The sequence below is a fragment of the Nematolebias whitei genome, chromosome 14 (genome assembly GCF_014905685.2).
Source record: "Nematolebias whitei isolate Nwh7 chromosome 14, NemWhi1, whole genome shotgun sequence".
NCBI lineage: Eukaryota > Metazoa > Chordata > Actinopteri > Cyprinodontiformes > Rivulidae > Nematolebias > Nematolebias whitei.
Window position 1 is genome coordinate 37,505,719 of NC_056511.1, and position 24,078 is coordinate 37,529,796.

Consider the following 24,078-nt stretch of genomic DNA (forward strand, 5'->3'; position numbering starts at 1 on the left):
CCACTCTGAGAAGGTGCTATTTAAGAGACTGAGCTGAAAACAGCACCTCAGACTGAAGAAGTCTCTCGGACGAGAGACGAAACGTTTCTACATTTTTTGTTGTTTTGCTTTGTTTTGGTTTTTTTTGAATGTCCAGAGGACCAGATTTAACTTTTTTAGATTTTTCTACCTGGATTATTGAGCATGCATCAGGAAGTAATAAATATTCTATCAAAATCCTGAGAACAGAATGGGTCATGGCGAAAGTAGAAACGTCACGTAGATAAAAACGAATAAATGAACACGGCGATGACCAGGCAGCCGCTGTACAAATATCCTCCACTGTCATCCCTCCATGCAGAACCATGGATGATGAAATCCCTCTGGTGGAATGTGCTCTGAGATTCTCTGGAGGATCCAGCCCAGATGAACTGTAAGCTTCAGAAATAGCCTCACACAACCAGTGTGAGAGGCGCTGGGTGGATAGAGGGCATCCTGTAGAGCTGTCCCTGTAATGCACGAACAGACGCTGGGAGCGGAGCAGTGTGGCCGTGCATGTCACGTAACTTGACAGTGCGTGCACAGGGCAGAGGAGGTGAGATGTTGCTTCCTCCTCAGAATTATGAGAAGGAGGATAAAACCCATCCAAGGTTATCACTCTCGATCTGAATGTGCTTGTGATGCTTTTAGGAGTAAAAGCAGGGTTAGGATGCAGCACATCTGAGCTGCCATCAGCTTGAATTCTGAGACATGAGGGAGCAACAGAGAGAGCAGACAATCATTCACTCTAATTGCCAACATCAGAGCTAACAGCAGGCTGTTTTAAATGACTGAAATTTAAGTGAAACCTGATCTAAAGGCTCGAAAGGAGCTTTGATCAGAGCACACAGGTCCATCGTTAGGTCCCACTGTGGAGCTAGTGGACGTGACACAGGTCTGTCTCCGTACACTTTTCAGAAAACGCTTCATCAGCGGGTGGTTAAAAACTGTTCTGTCACCAAAACCCTCATGACAGGAAGAAATAGCTGCTGCATAAGTTTTAATTGTGTTGAACACTAAATTTCTGTCCATCAGTTGCTGTAGAAATGACAGCACGCCACCTAGTGGACATGAGATGGCCTCCACGCCTTTCTCTGCGCACCAGCGCTGAAAAGCTTTCCACTTGATGTGTACAGCACTGTAGTGGAAGTGGCTCGTGTGCCCTGAATCGTATGCACCACATCCTGTGGGAGGCCCATCTTTTCTAAACGGATCCGTTCAGCGGCCAGACCCAAAGGTGCTGGCCTATTTCTGGGTAATTCATTATCGATCCTCCTGCCTGGAGGAGAGCGTCCCTCCTCCACGGCAGTTTCCATGGCTGACCCGATATCAGTTGCTGCAGATTCGGGAACCACGGGGCGCTTATACGCTCGGGAGCTACGAGGATGACTGACAGCTTTTCCTCCCGGACCCGGTCCAGGGTCCGTGGTATCAGTGGGACTGGAGGGAATGAATAAAGGAGTATTTTCAGCCAAGGGCTGTGAGCAAAGACGTCCACCCCTAATGGTGGGTAGTCCCGTGGGCTCAGTTAGAACCATAATTGACACTGGGCATTCTCCCGTGTGGCGGACAGATCCATTGCTGCTCGGCCGAATCTGCTCCAAATCTGTGAGATCAACTCAGGTTGGAGGCTCCAGTCTCCATGGTGGGGACCGCCCCTCGACATTATGTCCGCTCCCCTGTTCAGGACACCAAGAATGTACACTGCTCTGATGGAGAGCAGGTTTTTGTGTGCCCAACACAGCAGCTGTTTCGCGATACGTAAAAATTTGGCTGAGCACACGCCTCCCTGACTGTTTATGTAAGCTGCTATCACTTTGTTGTCTGTGTGGATCATAACATGATGATCCCGCAGTAGGGGAACAAAATGTTGAGTCACATTCCAGACCGTGAGAAGTTCTAGAACATTTATGTGAAATGACATGTGGTCCGGCCACTGTGCTCCCACTGCTTGGGACAGACATGTTCCTCCCAGCTTGACAGGGATGTGTCTGTGAAAACTGAGACATGTGATGTAGGCCTACTGATGGGAACTCCCTCTGACAGAATGAGAGGGTTTCCCCAGTGATTCCGATCAGTTCCCACGGAGGGGGGCACAGAAACCATCCGCCTTTTCTGGTGCACAGGATCTATGCGCAGGCGAGCGAACCATCTCTGAAGACATCTCATGTGAAACAGGCCCAGCAGAACCATGGCGTGAGCCGATGACATCATTCCCAGGAGCTGCATGACAGACAAAGTTGTCACTAGCGGGGTTTGACACGGCGGAGCTGAGCTGACAGAGCGTTGGCTCTCGGCTGTGATGAACGGGCTCTCATTATGGTTGAGTTTAGCTCCACTTCCAGATAAACAATCATCTGGGATGGCAAAAGGGAACTCTTTTCCCAGTTTATAGAAAAACCCAGGTTTAACAGGTGCAATGTCAGAATTTTGGTCTGCGACTGCTTCCTGTCTGGATCGAGCTAATAAAAGCAGCTCGTCCAGATAAAAAAGAATTATCATTCCTGCCCTGTGTAATGGCTGCAGAGCTGTCTCCACACATTTCAAGAACATGCGTGGGGCGAGGGAATAACCGAACGGTAGCCTGTTGTACTGATACGGGATCCCCTGGAAGGAGAAACAAAGGAATTTCCTGTGTTTTGGAATTATGGAAATGTGAATTTATGCATCCTTCAGATCTATGGAGGTGAACCAGTCGTTCTGGCGAACGTTCTCCAGCAGCTGTTTGATTGTCAGCATGTGGAATTGTCTTTCCATGATCGATTTGTTGAACATGGACAGGTCGAGAATGAGTCTCATCCCTCCGTTTTTTTTCAGAACCAGGAAGTAGCAGGAGTAAAACCCCGTGTTATCCTCTCCATCTGGAACTCTGAAAATTACGTTTTTCATCAGGAGTTCCTGAACTTCTGACTGGAGAGACGAGCTTTGTTCTAGAGATGACAGAACCGTCTCTATAATCCCTCTGAATGGTGGGGGTTGAGCTGCAAACTGCAGCGTGTAACCCCTGCTGATCAGACGGTTCATCCATCTGTCCAGGGAACACACTCGCTGCCACTGAGTAACGCTCGGGGAGTGTGCACGCGTTTTTGTGTTGTGTCATGTTTCTCATGGACGTCAACCAGGCTAAAACCCCTGCCGTCGTCACCCGCTCCGGAGATCCTCCAGGGCGGGTGACCCGTGGGGGTGGGGGGTGGGGGGGGGCTCAGACAGAAAGGGCTGTATGTGCGCCTCTGTACTGATCTACGGCTGCGGACTCACGTAAGAGCTGAGGTGAGCTGGCACGCATTGAGAGGAGGCGCGAGCACTTTTTGAATGAGATGCCGTTTCGATGGAAGCTGCAGCAGTCATGGAGAAACACGTTTACTCCCACTGCGTGGTGAGTGAACAAAAACAGCAGAAAATAAAACGGGCTCTGGATGAAAGCGATGGATTTTACCGGACTCGGTCTGCTGAAAAACATAATTTTAGCTGATGTGGCAGACAAGTGTTTTGTGCGATTTACCGAGCTGCGGTGCCTTTTAAAACACTGTTTAGAGGTTACCGGCTCATTCTGTGTGGGGAATGTGTGAAGACAGGCAGCTGTGAGATCAGTTGATCTGACAGTCAGGCTGGAATCAGATGAAACTTTACTCTCTGAATGGTGTTTCTGTTTTATTGCAAAACGGACATCATCATTAAAACCACACACATTCCCCCAAGGAGTCATTTCTTGGGCTGCCTCCTCCGTGTGCCCTGCGGCTGGGTGGGGGGCGGCGGAGGAGCGGGGCGTGAAGTTGCTGCCGCAGCTGTGGAGCGCCTCTGCTGCTGTCGCTGGCCACGGCGATCTCTCCAGCGGCCGAAGGAGTGGGAGGAGGGCTGTGACTTCACCAGGTGACGTGCTGACTCCAACACCTCCTAAGTCTTTTGAGACTTCTCCAACATGGTCCTGAAGCTGGCCCTGAACAGTGCATCTGGAGTGATGGGGCCCTCCAGCAGGTCCCTCTGCAGCCTCTCCGGCATGGATGGTGAGAGGTGGAGCCAGGTGGTCCTCTCATCATGGTCATCCAGGCGACGATGCGAGACAAGCAGACTGCAGAGGAGGCGCACATGTTCAGGATGACGTCAGCGGCTTTGCAGAGAGGGTTCTTTGTCTCCTCCAGCAGATCTGCGTCCTCTAGCCTTTTTGACATGCTGTAGGCCAGCAGGGCGATGTTGTTGTTCACCACGGCCACCTGGAATGAGCACTGGTGAGCTCGGTTGGAGAGCTTTGTCACCATCTCGCAGTGGGTGGGGGGTGGGGGGGCCGAGGGAAAACTGTTCGGTAAAACCCTCCACTCTGGTGATGGGGCGAAGGTTGAGACGGGTGCCTTCAGCTTGCCGGCTCAGCTGCAGCCCCGTTCCAGTATGACATCACAGCTGGAAAGCGGGGCCAGATGGAGTCAGGGCAACAAGCTGAGGCGGAGCCAAACCTTCCTGCCAGATCATCCGATTGGGGCAGAGGAAGGAGAGGGACGGAAAGTCCCTTTGTGTCAGCAGCCTTCTGGATTATGTCGAGCAGCTCCAGAGGAGGGCGCCAACGGCGGGAGCGGTGTGGTTGCCGACGTGGGAAGACCCGAGGTGGCTGAGCATCCACTCGGCCACTCTTCTTCTATCACTACGCTCTTCAGGAGGGAGGAGGAAGCGGGGCTGCTGCCCGCATCGCCTTTCTCAGAGAAATAATCAGATTCACTGTGCGACACTGCATCAAAAAAGGTGATGGCGTCGTCCAGCAAGTGGTGTCCCGCCATGGAAAAACACTCGGCGGGGCTGCTGTCAGCATCGCCGTTTTCGGAGGAATCATTCGATTTACCGCGTGGAAATGTGTTAGAAAAGGCCATGGCGTCGTCCAGCTAGTAGTGGCCCACCACGGAAAAACATTCCTCGACACTTACCTTGAACAAGGCTGCTCGTCTCTGCTTCTCCTCGGGAGGAGCTCACAGGGACGGCAGGAGGTGGCAAGGTTGGCGTAGCGGAGACCCAGGCATCCTTCGCAAATTTTGTGCCGATCAAAGCTTATGATGTAGCCAGTATGGCAGGACGGACACAGGCGGATGGTGCTGGTCAGGCGGATGGTGCTGGTGCTGGACAGCTTCTTCTTCTTCTTCATTCTGCAGTGCTACCTGGCTGAAGAAAAAATGGAAAAAAATGGGAGCCGATTGCCCGGTCTCACCGTAATTTATACGGACTGGGGGTGGGGCCCACACAGCCGGTGGGCGCGGACTAAAGTTTTCAGTGCTGTGCTGCGTGCGAAGGGGATAAACCCACTAGCGATAGCTTTAAAGGGCAAAGCCTATATGAAATAGAATGAAGGATTTACCTGCAGTTACCTTCATACAGATGAACATGAGGTATGTCCTGTATATCACTGTTGTATTCAGCTGATCATGAGGTCGGCCGCAGGGCTTTATCTTTTACATTTTTCCAGACTCTGTTTAGGTTTTGGAAATCGAATAAACTGTATTCCACTCTGGGGCTATTCATCTAAACTGCTCAGCGGGCCACAGTTACTTAGAGCCAGCAGCTCAGGGGCTGGACATCCAGCAATTAGTCATTATGTAAATAAACCAAGTATTACAATGATCTGTTACCTTTTAAATTTGTTGATTGTGTTGCACTGAATCATTAATGCAATAAACAGAACCCAAACACAGAAATGAGAAAAAAAAACTAACTTTATTTTTCAGGGGTGCTGAGTTCAAATTTAGGGGTGCTTGAGCACCCCCGAAAAGAGGCTAAAATAGCCACTGCTTGTTAAAGTTGAGACTGCTTACCTCATGTGAACTGTCCTCCTCCGTGGTCATTCTGGAAGGTTCATGAAGTGAAGCCTTGCAGCCAGATCCTGGACAAAAACAGGGACAGTTGTGCAGTCACATAAACAACAGAAAAAGATAGCCAAAATAAATTTTTAATGGGTCACCACCCATCGGGTCAGAATCAGACATGTTTACACAGCTTGATGTTTGAAGCACAGGGGGTTACTTTCCTGCATCTTCTTTACGCAAGCATCGTTGTCCGTGCCAGTTTTCTATCCTATAAAAAGGTGTTGTGAGTTCGCTGATAGGTGCACTTGGGTGTTTTCTGCCTGTGTATTGTTCCTCTGTTTGGACCAGGAAAATGTATGCAGCTCTTGTGCTTTTCATCTTCATGTGCTTGACCACCAGCCATGCGGATCACCACCATCCTTGCCGTAAGTATTTGCAATTACTTTGATTTTTTTTTTGGTACTTTTGGTACATATTCAGAATTTGAAATGTTCTCTGCATTGTTTAAATGAGACTTTTTTTCTAGATTCACACAATATGAGCGGACTAATGAGTGTGGTGAGTCCGTCTCTTTGTTGCAAGTGTTCTGTTCCTTCGATACTTCTAAAGCATTTTAAAAACATCTCCTTCTGCTTTCGATTTGAACCAGCTGTCCTCAAGGGGTGACACGAGAGCGTTCGGTGCGTTCACTTATGATTCAGTGGGCCAGAAGCTGCGGTTCCAATCCAACGAGAGCTCCCCAACAAACTCTTCGATTGGTTTGGATCTGTTGATGTATTTTGCAGAGGTCACTCACCTCTTCCATTTCAAAGATTACCTCTCAAAGCTGCTTTTGGATCTGAAATTCAAATCTACTGTATATCTGTGACCAACAGGGGATTTTGTATGAGATTGACAGCAAAAACCAGAGCTGCGAGAAAAAGAAACTGCAAATGACCTCGCATCCGCTAGACATCCCTGACGACGCCAAATTCTCTTCCACTGTGACCTACGGGAGTTCTTCCATTGAAGACGAGGGCTTGAAGCTCAATGTCTGGGGAGGAAAACTGACCAGCATGAAAGGTGGGGAGGATGCTACGAAGATAACATGGGTGCTTTTTATACACAGTTGTAAAACTTATTAGAGCCGAATTTGTGATTTTTATCTGCAGGTTCCTACACCATGTATGTAACCATGGGATGTTTGCCTGTGAACACTTTCTATTTCACTGAAACCACATCATTCTTTTTCAGGTCAGTACTTTCAGGAACTTTGCTGCACATGCAAAAACAGCTTGTTAAAAATGAATGCCCCTGCTACTTTTTTTTTGTTTTTACAGCAACTTAGATGTTGAACTTGAGATCAAGGATCCAGATCTTCTTGTGGTCCCCTCGTTTTGTCACGGGAAGCAATTGGAGGACACCCCTGAGGGGACAGTAAACAGCTTCCTCAACGAGTTCATGTAGACAAACCGAAAAAGAACCCTCCATCGAAGCATGACGTACCCGAGCTGTTGACTTGTCTCTCTCTCTTTTGTTTCTTCTGACACTGCAGTGCATCACGCCTTGATTCTGTCGCACCTTCCACCACCCCATGAGGCATAATAGCTTTGAGATCATCACACTGTGCATGCGCATTTTGATGTAAATAGGTCAAAAAGATGACTTAAATGACAGCATTAGTCTAAATCACTAACAACTCATGGTTTTTCAAGTTGATACTACTTATAAGATATGATTAATGGAACAATAAAAGGTCAAAGCTGTGAAGAGAGTGATGTGCTTTATTTTTTACAATCATGATGTTTTACAATTGATCATTTCAGACCCGATTTGATGTCAAATAGGGGCCTTGAGGCAAAAAAGGTTAATTTTATTAATCTTTAAATCAACATTTTCCTTATTTAAACATGCAATTTGTGTCATGTCACCTCAAAATCTTAGTTATCCCATATTTTCCCTTTTCCACCTGCACGTTGTTTGGGATGGTGTCAAGGTTCCAAGTATGTTTTTATTCTAAATGATTTATATTGATTATAAATCTATATTTTGAAAAAGGCTGTAACTTTTGTTTTTATGTAATGGTAATTGTCTATTTTAGGAAAAGTGAATTTAGAGGTTAAACTGACAGTGAGTAGCTGGAATAAGTTATTTTGTAGTTTCATCGGTTTTATTGACTCAGTTTATCTGGTGACATAAGTTTGCCTTAAACCCTAAAGAAATGCAGACAGTGATTTCAGGGTAGCTTATAGTCACTGTGTTGCGTGCTTGAAACTCAGTCAGAGGTTTGGTATAAAAAAAACTGAACACAAGTGAAGACAAGACATGTTGGTTTGGTAACAGTTTATTTGATTAAAGGACTAATGTGCTTCATGTTTTAATTAAATTAAATTCAGTTTATTCATATAGCACCAAGTCACAACAGAAATCATCTCAGGGCACTGAACAGAAAAACATTCACATACATTATAAAAGTCAATTAGTAAAAGTTCTCTAAAGAAGCCAGCAGATTGTGTTGAATCTTCACTTTGTCACAGTCTCCCATCCTGAGCAAGCAGAAAGGCAACAGTGGAAAGGAAAAACTCCCTTTTAACTGGAAACCTCCAGCAGAACCAGGCTCAGGATGAGCGGTCATCGTCTTCAAATGGGGCTGAGAGGAACAGGAAGGAAGAAACAAACAGAATGGCAGGTCTATGGAAGAAAGACAAAAAAACACATTAAGGACAGAAATAATTACAAATACAAACAGGTAGAGTAGAGCACGTAAAGACAAGTGAGGAAATGTGGTCAATTTGTCCTCCAGCAGTCTATGCCTATAGCAGCATAACTAAGGGATAGCTCAGGAAACCCAAGCCCACCAGGATTTATTAAAAAAATAAGTATTGAGCCCAGTCTTAAAACTGGACAATGTGTCAGCCTTATGGACAGAAACTGGAAGTTGGTTCCACAAGAGAAGAGCCTGATAACTGAAAGATCTTCCTCCCATTCTGCTTTTGGAAACTCTAGGAACCACAAGTAAACCTGCAGTCTGAGAGCCAAGTCATATTAGGAAAACATGGAACAATATGTTTTTGTATGATTACTAGGTTTCTCATTACTGCCTTCTGTGTGTCGTTGTGCCTCTTTGCTCATGTTTATGGTATTAAAACTTTTGAGCGTTTACACGATCTATGAACACTTGAACATTTTGTCCCACTTGGCAGACTTGTTGGCACGGATGGCTGTAATCACAACTCAAATTCAATAACATATATAGGCAATTGATCTGTAAAACCGAATGTGTTAGACATAAAAAATGGTGGGGTATTAGCTGAGACTGAGTCCCACCGTGGCAGGCAGGTGATATGCATTCCTTTAAGGAAAGATTAATTCATTCAAGTTGTAGCATCTGACTTTTTATACTTGTTTGTATTTCTTCATTAACAATTTCCTGCAGGATCAATAAAGTTTTATATCTTATCTTATAAATATGACCTCACGTCATCCTGTTTTCTTGCAATTTCTTACAAAAGATATGAAGATAATAGGACGATAAACATCTGATTTATTTTAAAAGTGGGATTCACCAAAATGCATTAGGACACATATTTCTGAAGATATTCATGACTAGTGGAGCATTTAGAGTGAGAAAACTGACTCTGGGCCCAGTTCTTCAACAAATTAGTTAGGTTTACAACACTGTAAAACCAAAACTTTGACTAACAGAGCAACAATAAAAACACAAATAAAGTTTCTGAACATTTCTAGGTGATATCTGCAAACATTATAGATAAAACCATTCCCAGCACGTTTAGTTGCTTTTTATGCTAAGTATTGCATCAGGATCTTTAAGTCACTATGTATCAACCAAAATTAATTACTTAATTTCACTGTAGTTCTACAAAATGCAATGACTCACAGAGTCTAGCAGAAAACACCCTTCTTGAGATATTGTAGATATTTTCCAGCACAAAGCCTGACAACTTGTCAGCTGCTGTTGCGCCCTCCTGCCTGCAGTACCCGGCTCCACCGACAGGTGGTGCACGTGGCGCGCACACAGAAACGGAAATACACGTTGTACTTTGCTATATTAGCCACCAAGGGGGCTCCTTAACGCTAGCTAAAACAAACAAACAAACAATTCAGAGATAAAAAGTGACAGTTTGTGCACGGAATTAACGAAAGCATCATCTGTGCACAACCCGAAGCGGTTACTGTTTTGGGGTGGTTTCTGCTCGTCATTGAATTAAAACGAGGTAAGTTGCAAAATGGCGGACAGCTAACGTTAACATCCACCAGGGAGTTTGTTATTGATGCTGTTACACTTTTTTTTTTTTTTTTTAAACTTACCAGGGACTTTGCTTTCGTGTCATCAGCAGTTATTACCACAGAAATGCACCTTTGCGGTAATAAATTAAAACCGACTTGGTAAAAATGGTGTGTTTTGCTGCTAGCTGGTTTTGAGTGTGCTAATCTTTCTTTTAGCTACGGCTAACGGTGACGCTAGCATCCAAACTATTGTGACGTTAAATATGTAAACAAAATATCAAAGGGAGGACTAATCATTTCGTAGTGCTGATAAACGAGTGGAAATATGTAAATATAGCTAATGGAGTGATTAATGTGTTGAGCTGACGTTTTTAAATGGATAACAAAGCTCGGATTAGTGTTTAGTCGTCATATTCAAACACATCGGACAGAGGGAGCAGGATTCACCAGCATCCCAAACATCTGTGCTTCAGTTTGACTTCATACCTGCACGACACACCTGTCAGAAGTGCTGCGAGATCAGCTGATTTGAAAGCTCGCGAATTTACCAAGTGAAGAACCCGGTGTGTGGATCCATTCATAGTCACAGTGCTGTACAGCCTGTCCTGACTACTGGCTGATGTGAAAAATACATCTCAGAAATGACTTCACAGGCGGTTCCTCCCTACAAATGTCTGTTCTAATGTTAAAAACAATGTATTTATATGGATCAACAAAATGACTTCGTTCAAAAATTCAAATATACTAAGCTCACATCAAAAAGACATTTTATTTATCAACTTTGATCATTCAAAATTCACATATACTATATTAATCCCAGAGGGAAATTATTTGTTGTTGTAACTCGTGATCCTCATTTCATTAAGAGATGTTATAGATACTGATGGCTGTAGACAGGAAGGATCTCTTGTAAAGGTCCATCCCACAGTGGATCCTAAGAAACTGGCTGCAGATGCCGTCCGATCCGTCCACCCAGACTCGGCTGGCCTCTCAGTTCCCTGGGGCTGTAGGACCGCCCGAATGCCGGACAGAACTCCTCCCAGAGCGATGGCCACTCCTCCCAGTCTGCCGTGCTCCTCGTTGCTGCGGATATCCAACTGTAGGTGCTGAGGGACGATCCTGTTCTTCAACTGTCATGAGCCGTGTTTCCTGCTAGTTCCAGGATCTCAGTGGTCAGGCAGTCGAGCACAGCTGGCAGGTAGATGAGAATGCGTCCACAGAACATCCTTTCAACTCATTTGAGATTTGGGGCTGTAGTTGAGATATTATTTGAGCTTTTGAGATGTTTATCAGCTGCTGTTGGTTGTAGAAAACTGCCTTGTTGCCATGGTTACGCATCATAACAAATGTCCAAAACTTAAAAAAAGTTTCAGTAAAACTCCTTCCAGCTGCACAGCATCTGATACCAGAGGAAACAATCATCCAAAACATGTGATTTACATCCAGAAAAAGAGGAATTACAGTTTCCAAAAGCAAAATTTTGGAATGAAAGTAACAGAGCTGCTCCAACATGCAGCCACCTTGAGCGACACAATGGAAACAGTGAAATACTATGGAATAGTATTAGAAATACAATGAAATACATATGGAAAAGTAATAAATACATATAGAAATACTTAATAAATACTTAATACTTAATTAATACTTAATAAATACATATAGAACTACAATGGAAACAGTTGATGAAGCATAAATATTATTAGCTAAAATATTGTAAATTCTCTATTGCTTGAACAATAATTAAGATTTTTAAAAAGATCCTAATTTGTTACTAATAAGCCCAGAGCTTTTAATATACTTCACATAATTGTATTCTCCAGATTATAACTTTTTCATGCAGATATGATGGTGGAGATGTCAGTAGAGGCACTCTCTTGTTCACAGCTTTGTTAACGTCATCATTTGATTCTTCAGAAAACTTGCTGATTTCTTATTAGTTCACTTTTCAAGGACATTTTAAACATAGAGTTGAGTCAAAGTACTGTATTAACAGAAGTCCAACAGTTACATAAGACTAAAATATATTTTTTCTGAGTGTGTCAGCTAAGTTTAATGATGGATATTAGTACCAGATTTCTCAGTAATTACTTGGAATATTTTTAACAGCAGCAATTGGTAAATACATGTAATATTCTTGATCTGAAATGGTCATTTTGACACTTAGTTCTGCTTTGAGGGTCTCTAAATATTATGATAAAGTGGCTTGTCATAGAGAGAAGTTATAACGTTATTGTTAAACAAAACACAAACTGGTTCTGATCCATAGATATGCATTAAATTACTTTAATATGTGCAATAAATGTTACAGAATAAAATCATCTAATTTCACTTACAATATGAATTCAAATTATCATCTTTACTTTTAATAATGCTAAATATTTTCTGTGGTTGAAAGTAACTTTGGTCAAAACTAATTGAATTAGCTCAAGGCTTCAAAGTTCAAGTTTATTTTCATTCGCATCATGTGGTACATGAGGTGGAACGAAATTATGTACTCAAGGTCCCAGTTACACCCTAAAACAAATCTACCAGAGTTTAATATTTAACTGTGTTCAGTTTTACCTGCATAAATCATGTTTTTAATAATAATAACCTTTTATTTTACCTGGTAGGTTGAATTGACAACCAGTTCTCATTTACAATAACAACCTGATCAAGAGGCAGCAACACAAGCTGACATAACACTAATTATAAAAGCATAAAAACACACAAAAAAACTGCATTCATCCATCCATCCCATATCTTTTCCTGCCTTTTCCTTTTCGGGTCGCGGGGGTCCAGCAGTTACTGTGTGAGAGGTGGGGGACACCCTGGACATGTCTCCAGTCCATCATAGGGATACATGGAAAAAACAAGACAAACAACCATTCACTCTCTCACTCACATCCATCCATCCATCCATTATCTTTACCCGCTTCTTCCATTTTGGGTCACGAGGGTTGCCGGTGCCCATGTCCAGCAATCACTGTGCGAGGGGCGGGGTACACCCTGGACGGGTCGCAAGTCCATCACAGGGACACATAGAGACAAACGAGACAAACAAACATTCAGTCTCTCACCCACACCTAGGGACAATTTAGAGTTACCAATCAGCCTAACATGCATGTTTTTGGTCTGTGGAAGGAAACTGGAGTACCTGGAGAAAATTCACGCATGCACAAAAAACATGCAAACTCCACCGAGAAAGGTCCCCTGCCGGGATTCAATCCGGCAACCTTCTCACTCGTGTTATAAGTCACAAGTTACTTTTGTCACTGCATAAGTCAACATTTTTAAATCACTATGCAAATAAAATTTAAAAAAAGCATTGGGAACAATAAAAAGAGTGACAAGCATTGTTTTAGGTTGTTGGCCTGCAAACTGTATAAAGGTGAGATGTCTTTGCAACGATTGAGGAAAGCACTGTTTTTTCCATGGTTGGTGAAGATGTTTTGCTGCTGTTTTTGTCCTGTTATTGTTTTGGCAAATTCACAGAATTTATCTTACATTGTCTCACAGCTGGTATCCTTTTTTTCATTCATTCAACCTTTATTTATACAGGTTAGTAGGCCTGTCGCAATAAACAATAAATTAATTAATCGCATGATAAATTAAAATTATTGACCTCATTTTCATTTATCAGCTTTATCGTTTCTTTGTGTCTCTCTACTGAAGACACTGGATGACAAAAGGCTCAACTCCAGTGTGCTTCACTGACCCCCGAGGACCCTTTTACTTTTTATTTAACATCTGTTTTAACCGTCCAAAACTGCGTTTTTGGATCGTTAAAAACAGCTAAGCTCAGAAGGTAAGCTACGAGCTAAGCTAACAGGCCTACCTCGGGGAAAAAAAACTCAGTCTTGTCGAAGCTCCAGAATTCACGGGTGAAATCCGTGCCTTCGTCTAAAAAGGTACAGGTCCTTCTCAAAAAATTAGCATATTGTGATAAAGGTCATTATTTTCCATAATGTAATGATAAAAATGAAACTTTCATATATTTCAGATTCTTTGCACACCAACTGAAATATTTCAGGTCTTTAATTGTTTTAATACTGATGATTATGGCATACAGCTCATGAAAACCCAAAATGCCTGTCCCAAAAAATTAGCATATCATGAAAAGGTTCTCTAAACAAGCTATTAACCTAACCATCTGAATCAATGACGTAACTCTAAACACCTGCAAAAGATTCCCGAGGCTTTTAAAAACTCCCAGCCTTGTTCATTACTCAAAACCGCAATCATGGGTAAGACTGCCAACCTGACTGCTGTCCAGAAGGCCATCACTGACACCCTCAAGCAAGAGGGTAAGACACAGAAAGAAATTGCTGAATGAATAGGCTGTTCCCAGAGTGCTGTATCAAGGCACCTCAGTGGGAAGTCTGTGGGAAGGGAAAAGTGTGGCAGAAAACGCTGCACAACAAGAAGAGGTGACCGGACCCTGAGGAGGATTGTGGAGAAGGGTCGATTCCAGACCTTGGGGGACCTGCGGAAGCAGTGGACTGAGTCTGGAGTAGAAACATCCAGAGCCACCGTGCACAGGCGTGTGCAGGAAATGGGCTACAGGTGCCGCATTCCCCAGGTCAAGCCACTTTTGAGCAAGAGACTGCGTCAGAAGCATCTCGCATGGGACTGCTGCTGAGTGGTCCAAAGTTATGTTCTCTGATTACAGTAAATTTAGCATTTCCTTTGGAAATCAAGGTCCCAGAGTCTGGAGGAAGAGAGAAGACACAGAATTCACATTGCTTGAGGTCCAGTGTCAAGTTTCCACAGTCACTGGGGTGTCCTGTCATCTGCTGGTGTTGGTCCACTGTGTTTTATCAAGGGCAGGGTCAATGCAGCTAGCTATCAGGAGATTTTGGAGCACTTCATGCTTCCATCTGCTGAAAAGCTTTATGTAGATGAAGATTTCATTTTTCAGCACAACCTGGCATCTGCTCATAGTGCCAAAACCACTGGTAAATGGTTTACTGACCATGGTATTACTGTGCTCAATTGGCCTGCCAACTCTCCTGACCTGAACCCCATAGAGAACCTGTGGGATATTGTGAAGAGAAAGTTGAGAGACGCAAGACCCAACACTCTGGATGAGCTTAAGGCCGCTATCGAAGCATCCTGGGCCACCATAACACCTCAGCAGTGCCACAGGCTGATTGCCTCCATGCCACGCCGCATTGAAGCAGTCATTCATGCAAAAGGATTCCCGACCAAGTATTGAGTGCATAACTGAACATGATTATTTGAAGGTTGGTGTTTTTTGTATTAAAAACACTTGTCTTTCATTGGTGGGATGAAATATGCTAATTTTTTGGGACAGGCATTTTGGGTTTTCATGAGCTGTATGCCATAATCATCAGTATTAAAACAATTAAAGACCTGAAATATTTCAGTTGGTGTGCAATGAATCTGAAATATATGAAAGTTTCATTTTTATCATTACATTATGGAAAATAATGACCTTTATCACAATATGCTAATTTTTTGAGAAGGACCTGTACTACACACAAAATAACCAACATTTCTTTTTAAAATTGACAATAATTATTAATTATTGCCAAATTTCAAACAATATTATCGTTTATTAGGGGTATAACGGTACGCTAAAATGACATTTCGGTTCAGTTTCAAGGAGGGCTCGGTTCGGTTAATTTTTGGTACAAAAAAGGCCAAAATAATGTCTTGGAAAATGTTTATTTTACCATACCATACCACTTTATTTATAGAGCACTTAAAACGGCGACAAGGCCAACCAAAGTGCTGTACAGACAAAACAACAGGCAACACACAAAGCAAAATACAAAATGAGGTAAATCAGAATATAGACATAAAAACGATGCAGATAATGACGACAAACCAGTGTGGAGCATACAGGATCAAAACACAGATCATCTGGTGTTGAAAGCCACCGAATAGTGGCTTTCAAGAGGGAGTGGGCCTGTCTGACAAGCAGAGGTAACTCGTTCCAAAGTCTAGGTCCTGCTACAGAGAAGGCCCTGTCACCTCTGCGCTTAAGACGAGATCCTGGAACTGTGAGGAGCAACTGGTCCGCTGACCTCAGGGAACGCGTTGGGACATACGGTTGTAGCAGATCAGAGAGATTGGGGGGGCGAAACTGTTCAATGATTTCTAGACATACAGTAGTATTTTGAACTGGATTCGAAAGTGAACCGGTAACCAGTGCAGTGAGGCCAAAACTGGTGTAATGTGCTCTCTTTTGCCTGTACTGTTTAAAAATCGGGCTGCTGCATTCTGGACCACTTGTAGTCGTGCTATAGAGGTCTGACTGATACCAAACAGGAGTGAATTGCAGTAATCAAGCCTAGATGTAATGAATGCATGTATTACTGTCTCCAGGTTATTTTTGGACAATATGGGCTTCAGTTTAGGCAGCCGCCTCAGTTGGAAGAAGCATGATTTAACAATCATGTTTACATGATTGTTAAGTTTCAGGGAAGGGTCACACCCAGATTAGTGACTCTTTGTTTTTCTGACAGAGTTAGAGCGGAGAGGTCGATACAGTGGTTTGCGATTGTGTCGTTGGGAGGGAACAACATGACTTCAGACTTCTTTTCATTGAAACTTAAGAAGTTTAAAGCCATCCAGTCCCTGATGTCAGCCAGGCAGTCGAGCAGCGGTTGAATAGAGCATGTACCATTGTGTCTTAGGGGAAAGTAAATTTGACAGTCATCGACATAGAAGTAGAAGGGCATGTTGTGTTTCCTGAAAATAGCTCCAAGCAGCAGCAGGTATAAAGACAATAGGAGGGGACCCAGGATGGACCCTGCGGAACCCCCCATTTAAGCTCTGCCTCTGCGGAACTAAAATCCTTGAATTTTGAAAATATATAAACAAGTTCAGTCATTACAGACTTCTTAGCTGGAGGTGATCTGGTGGATGAAGAAGACTCAGCTGCTATCATCCTCAAACTGCAAACAACACAGAGATAAAAAAAGTAGTTAATAAAATTATAATTTTAAATTTAAAAAGTTAATTACCATACCATTTTATTTATAGAGCACTTAAAACAGCTACAAGGCCAACCAAAGTGCTGTACAGACATAAAAACAGGCAACACACGAAGCAATATACAAAATGAAGTAAATCAAAAGTATGGACATAAAAACGATGCAGATAATAAATATGAAGACAAACCAGTGTGGAGCATGCAGGTTCAAAACACAGATCCTCTGGTGTTGAAAGCTACTGAATAGTAGTGAGTTTTTAAAATGGGATTTGAAAACTTAAAGGGAGGGGGTCAGTCTGACAAGCAGAGGTTACTCGTTCCAAAGTCTTGCTCCTGCTACAGAGAAGGTCCTGTCACCTCTGCGCTTAAGACAAGTTCCTGGAACTGTGAGGAGCAACTGGTACACTGACCTCAGGGAACGTGGTGGGACATACGGTTGTAGCAGATCAGAGAGATGGGGGGGTGGGGTGGGGGTGAAACTGTTCAACGATTTGTAGACATACTTTTTTTAGTCTTTTGAACTGGATTCGAAGGTGAACCAGTAGCCAGTGCAGTGAGGCCAAAACTGGTGTAATGTGCTCTCTTTTGCCTGTACTTGTTAAAAATTGGGCTGCTACATTCTTTACCAGTTGTAATCGTGCAATGGAGGTCTGACTGATACCAAACAGGAGTGAATTGCAGTAATCAAGCCTAGATGTAATGAATGCATGTATTACTGTCTCTAGGTTATTTTTGGACAATATGGGCTTCAGTTTAGACAGCCGCCTCAGTTGGAAGCAACATGATTTAACAATCATGTTTACATGATCGTTAAGTTTCAGGGAAGGGTCCATTATCACTCCCAGATTAGTGACTTTTTGTTTTTCTGACAGGGTTAGAGTGGAAAGGTCAATGCAGTGGTTTGTGATCGTGTCGTTGGGAGGGAACAACATGACTTCAGACTTCTTTTCATTGAAACTTAGGGTGCATTCACACCTGATAGTCCGGTATATTCGGTTCGGTTGGGGACCAATATTCATGACATTTTGTTTACATTTGAGCTGGTGCGTTTGCATTCACACTGCACTGTGCAGTCAAGCCAACCTGTTGAACCAACCTATTCCCCCGCTTGCCTGTGGGGGCGCTGCACCAAGAACTACTGAAATAAATGACACAAAAACCTCTGAAGACACTTCTTCTTCTTCTGGAAATAAAAACAAAAACGGAGTGGCATCAAGTTTTAGCAGTTTTAGGAGTTATATTTTGTCATTTTTCAAAAATGGACTCAGCATGAGCAGAAGATGAGGCAGAAGACCATGGAGAATAATGTTTTTCACACAAGGCAGCTGACGGCTCCATATAAGGTAAGATAAATGCGTGTTTGTTTGCCCTGTGCTGTACTCCACTTCTTCCTTGTGGAGCGGGGCTCGGTCTGTTTACATTCACACTGTACTGGAACCGCTACCAGACCGAGACCTAGGTTTTAGCCCGGGCCAGATTTCGCCTTTTTGTTCCGTGACAGAGTTCGATGGCGCGTTCACACCTCCCCAAACAAACCGGACTTTCTAGGAAAACGAGCTAGAGTTTGATTAAAGCAGACTAAACAGGGCTGGTGTGAATGCACCCTTAAGAAGTTTAAAGCCATCCAGTCCCTGATGTCAGCCAGGCAGTCGAGCAGAGGTTGAATAGAGCATGTACCATTGTATCTTAGGGGGAAGTAAATTTGACAGTCGTCGGTGTAGAAGTGAAAGGGTATGTTGTGTTTCCGGAAAATAGCACCAAGTGGCAGCAGGTATAGAGAGAATAGGAGGGGACCCAGGATGGACCCCTGCGGAACCCCCCATTTATGCTCTGTCACTGCAGAACTAAAATCCTTGATGGAGACACAAAAGGATCTGTCAGCGAGGTAGGATGTGAACCAATTGAGGGCTGACCCTGTGATGCCCACCCACTGCTCCAACCTAGCAATGAGGATCTCATGGTCGATGGTGTCAAAGGCGGCTGTGAGGTCCAACAGGACAAGCAGCACAGAATCACCAGTATCAGTGGATCTGAAGATGTCATTAAAAACCTTCAATAGGGCAGTTTCAGTGCTGTGGAGAGGTTTAAAGCCAGATTGGAACAGCTCTAAGATAGCGTGATCCTCCAGGAAGCTCTTCAACTGGGACTCAGTTATTTTCTCCAGTAGTTTGGAAACAAGAGCGTCTGGAGACAGGCCGGAAGTTGGCAACGACTGATGGTTCAAGGTTTGGTTTTTTCAGGAGAGGCTAGATAGTAGCATGTTTAAAGGTTTTTGGCACCACACCAGTGGATAAACTACTGTTTACTATAGCCAGAATGGACGGACCTAGAGTAGTTTTTTTTTTAGATCACAATAATACAATACCTCTTCTTGCACAGTCATCATATGAGGTGCAGTGCTTCCCCTAGTTAACTTGCCATGGCGGGATGCTCTTCTCATCCATGATTTTTGTTGACAGGAAAGATGGAGACATGTCTGAGTGCAGCTTGTACAACAGTTTTTGAGCGGGTGGGGGGTGGGGGGCAGCATGAGGGAAGAGGCACCTTTAGCTTTTTAGCTGGAGCGCCTGTCTTGCACGCCGCTAGCTTGGTGTTATGTCAGTGCTGGGGAAGGGGGAGTTCACTTTGGTAGGTGAGGTGCTCAGTTCTGTTGACGGGGTGGGGCACCCCGCTTGTATAATGGTAGGTTAAACACTGACGTGGTTGAATATCCTCTCTCGCTCGTCATCGATGTGGCAGAGCTTTAAATCTGGTCGGGCTTGTTGACAATATCAATTTTAGCTTTTTCATAAAGTGCTGCTACAACTTTTTGGCTGAAATGTTGACGTGATGGATGTCGTAGGCAGCGGGGCTCAAGAACTTTATACTTAAAGCCGGCGCATCAACAACATTCAGACATAGATCCAGAGCTTTAAAAACTCATACAACTTGTGTTATTGCTTTGAACCTATCAGAATGACCTGATAAAGGTTGTTTAAATGCTGCTGTTATCAGTTTTTGCAACAAGCTACGTTCACATTCGGATGATGATGTTTCAAGCATGTTAACAAGTTAGAAATGTTGCCTGCTGCAGATCCAATCTCCGTGAAACAACGTCGACACAGCTTTTGATTTGTTCACTTTTCTTTTAACAAGAAAGCCATAATGTTCCCAAACAGGAGACCGCAACGAGCTGGCTTATTCGTTCCCTGCTAGGCTGCTAATGCTATGCATGCTGCAATAACGCTGTGCTGAAACACATGTAGGAACTTGAGTTCTGCGGTACATAATCTCTCGTTAATAAAATTTAATGAGTGAAAAAATAACAGAAACGGTACACACGTGAACCGAACATGCTGTACTGAAATGGTTCAATACACTCACGTGTATCGTTACACCACTATCGTTTATCGCAATAATTTCTGAGACAATCACCCAGCAAACTTTGTTATCGTGACAGGCCTACAGGTTAGTCCCATTGAGCCTCGGATATGCTCACAGGTATGCTTATTGGTTTTGTTTGGTCAGTAGACTTTTTAATTTATTTACTACAACAAGGATTTTTGCTTTGTCATGGGATTTTTTAAAATTTTCATCCAAAATATAAAATGGATATCAAATTCGAACGATGGAACCTGGAAAGACAAACATGCAGTTTTTGATCTGTTTAAATGACAATAACTGTCATCAAAACTGCTAATGATTTTTTCTTTTTGTTGTAATGCCATTGTAACATTTTGATTTAAAACACTATCCTTGGATAAAGTAGGAATTTTGTCTATTTGCTTGTTCCACAAAGTCCTCACAGTGTGATGGAGCAAATTTTTAGACTATCACAACACTAATAATGAAGCGGCTAAAATTTGTTAAATGACATGCATTTTTAAACTACTTTGATGTTTAGAATAAGTAGACAGGCTGATTTTAATAGAATATATCGAAAAGGGTCCTGTTTAAGGTCTAAATGTTGCTAAGTTAGTGGTAGAATTTTAATGCTGGAAAGTGTTGCGTTTGTCAGTATCATTTACTCTTGGTTGGTAGCAGGAACATAGGATGTGTTTATTTATTGTAATGGGTCAGTGTTCCAGTGTGGACCAAAGAATAACAATGGGACAGTTTTATAAAACAATGTTACAGTTTCTCTCTGGCCTTTAGCTGGTGTATACGTATGCTGCACTTTACTCTTTAAGCTCCTCTACCAGAGGCCAGGGAGTTTGAGGATTCTGCACATTTTCTTAGCTGTTCCTAGAACTGCACTCTTTATGACAGAGATCTCTGAGGTTGTTCCTGGGATCTGTTGGAGCCACTCTTCCAGTTTAGGAGTCACATCACTGAGTGCTCCGATGACCACTGGCAGCACTGAGAATTTGACTCTCCACAACTTTTGTATTTCCTCGTTCGGTCCTTGGCATTTCTTGTGTTCCTTCTTCCTGATGTTACAGTCGTTTGAGATTGCTATATCTGTCACCACTGCAGTGTTTCCCCAACCATTATACAGGACACTCACCCTGTAATCTGGATGGGGAGAGGAGATTAACAGCTCAGCTCAGACTCCAAACTGTGCGCAATAGAAATGTAGCGCTCTGCTTCTCTTCTGACGTACCCCCCCCCCCCCCGGTCAACAACTGCCGCCACTAACGTAGTGCTAAGCTAACCAAACCTCACGTGCGATGCAGACATACAGCTTCACTTCTCCCACCCCACTGAAAACTCCAGCCACTAACATAGTGCTCGACTTCTCTCACCCCCAAATAGCACCCTCCCAAGGCAAGTAACCAAGGGGGAAACACTGTAGTAACTTGTTTTCTTGCTTGTTGAGTTGACCTCCACAGTGTTTGGTTAGCCATCACCTGTTTGTCACTCAGGATCTGGAAGTCACACAGTGTCTTATCCCTTCCATTCTAAACCACCCTTGGGGGAACTCTCCCACTTTAACTGTGGGATCTCCAGTCCATACTTGGCACAGACGTCCCTTGTTCACTTTTCCAGCCACTTGTTTATGGGGCCCATGTGCAGGGCATCATGGGTGACTTTGCACAGCCTGCATGGTTCTAGCTGGTGTGGTACCAGCTTCTATTGTACTTGTGCTGCCATGATTAGTGCCTCTGTGCTGTCCTTCAGTCCTCTACTGATAGGATTTGTTGATATCACTAACCTCCTCACTCTGCCAGTGTTACATGTCGTTCAGAGGCTTATCTTTCCATGTTGAGTGACTGCTGCCTGAGACATTAACTCATCAGTTCATCAATGGAGTTTTTTTTTCTTGTACTCCAGGATCATAGTTGTATCATCTTTTATAGTGACTCAGATTCTCCCTAGTCCTCTACCTCCCTCCTTTCTCTTAATATTTCGGGTTGCTGGACTTGGGGTGAAACCTTCCATGCATTGTGAGAAGCTTTCATGTCTTGATGTCAGACGCTTTTATCTCCTTTGGCAAGCCTATTATACCAGCAGGATATTTAATTATTGACAGGGCATACATGTTGATGGCTCGGACTTTGTTTTTACAATTCATTTAGCTCTTCAGAACCTGTCTTACTTGTTGTAAATATTTATTTGTGGTTGACTTTAGTTTTTAGCTGTTTTGTCAAGACATGACCTGGAGAGAATAACCCTTTCTTTTATCATCATTCAGCACTGGGATTAGTCAGGCCTCCTTGCACCTCCAACATGTTAAAAATGCTGCTGCCCGTTTCTTGACTGGAACATGTGAATCTAAGCACATTTCACCAGTTCTGTCCTCATTCCATTGGCTCCCTGTGCATTACAGCATTGGTTTTAAAACTCTTATGTGGACTTATAAATGCCTAAATGGTTTTCGATTAATTTCAGTTTATTTATATAGCGCCAAGTCACAACATAAGTCATCTCAGGGCACTGAACAGAAATATTCATACAAACTGGATTCCAACAAAGTTGGGACACTAAACAAATTGTGAATCAAAACTGAATGCAATGATGTGGAGGTGCCAACATCTAATGTTTTATTCAGAATAGAACACAAATCACAGATCAAAAGTTTAAACTGAGAGAATGTATCATTTTAAGGGAAAAATCTGTTGTTTCCAAATTTCATGGCGTCAACAAATCCCCAAAAAGTTGGGACAAGTCCATTTTTACCACTGTGTGGCATCCCCCCTTCTTCTTACAACACTCAACAGACGTCTGGGGACAGAGGAGACCAGTTTGTCAAGTTTAGAAATAGGGATACTCTCCCGTTCATATCTAATACAGGCCTCTAACTGTTCAAACGTCTTGGGCCTTCTTTGTCGCACCTTCCTCTTTATGATGCGCCAAATGTTCTCTATAGGTGAAAGATCTGGACTGCAGGCTGGCCATTTCAGTACCCGGATCCTTCTACGTAGCCATGATGTTGTGATTGCTGCAGAATGTGGTCTGGCATTATCGTGTTGAAAAATGCAGGGTCTTCCCTGAAAGAGATGACGTCTAGATGGAAGCATATGTTGTTCTAGAACCTGAACATAGTTCTCTGCATTATTGGTGCCTTTCCATGACATGCCAGACATGCAAACTGCCCATGCCACAAGCGCTCATGCAACCCCATCCCATCAGTGATGCAGGCTTCTGAACGGAGCGTTGATAACAACTTGGGCTATCCTTGTCCTCTTTGGTCCGGATGACATGGCGTCCCAGTGTTCCATAAAGAACTTCAAATTGTGACTCATCTAACCACAGAACAGTTTTCCATTTTGCCACACTCCATTTTAAATGACCCCTGGCCCAGTGCAAACGTCTGAGCTTGTGGAGCTTGCTTAGAAATGGCTTCCTCTTTGCACTGTAGAGTTTCAGCTGGCAACGGCGGATGGCACGGTGGATTGTGTTCACTGACAATGCTTTCTGGAAGTATTCCTGAGCCCATTCTGTTATTTCCTTGACAGTAGCATTCCTGTTTAAGGTGCAGTGACGTTTAAGGGCCCGGAGATCACGAGCATCCAGTAGAGTTTTACGGCGGTGACCCTTACGCACAGCGATTGTTCCAGATTCTCTGAATCTTTTGATGATGTTATGCATGGTTGATGATGATAACTTAAAAGTCTTTGCTATTTTACGCTGGGTAACACCATTCTGTCGTAACCGAGGGGAACCCAGATTTGTATGAGACCCGGAACG

The 24,078-nt window shown here is 43.4% G+C and overlaps 2 protein-coding genes across 2 annotated transcripts in view; both read left to right on the plus strand.

The window, feature by feature from the left end:
• Positions 1-7,353, plus strand: part of epd (ependymin) — a 13,482-nt gene extending 6,129 nt beyond the window's left edge. Inside the window, exons 3-8 of the mRNA XM_037688090.1 lie at positions 6,147-6,223; positions 6,325-6,356; positions 6,448-6,585; positions 6,674-6,860; positions 6,950-7,031; positions 7,118-7,353. Of these exons, the coding sequence (XP_037544018.1) occupies positions 6,151-6,223; positions 6,325-6,356; positions 6,448-6,585; positions 6,674-6,860; positions 6,950-7,031; positions 7,118-7,244 (639 nt within the window). The 5' untranslated portion in view covers positions 6,147-6,150 and the 3' untranslated portion in view covers positions 7,245-7,353. The remainder of the gene's footprint in view (positions 1-6,146; positions 6,224-6,324; positions 6,357-6,447; positions 6,586-6,673; positions 6,861-6,949; positions 7,032-7,117) is intronic.
• Positions 7,354-9,797: 2,444 nt separating this feature from the next.
• Positions 9,798-24,078, plus strand: part of stag2a (stromal antigen 2a) — a 38,543-nt gene continuing 24,262 nt past the window's right edge. Inside the window, exon 1 of the mRNA XM_037688096.1 lies at positions 9,798-10,012. The gene's annotated coding sequence lies outside the window, so the exon portion shown is untranslated. The remainder of the gene's footprint in view (positions 10,013-24,078) is intronic.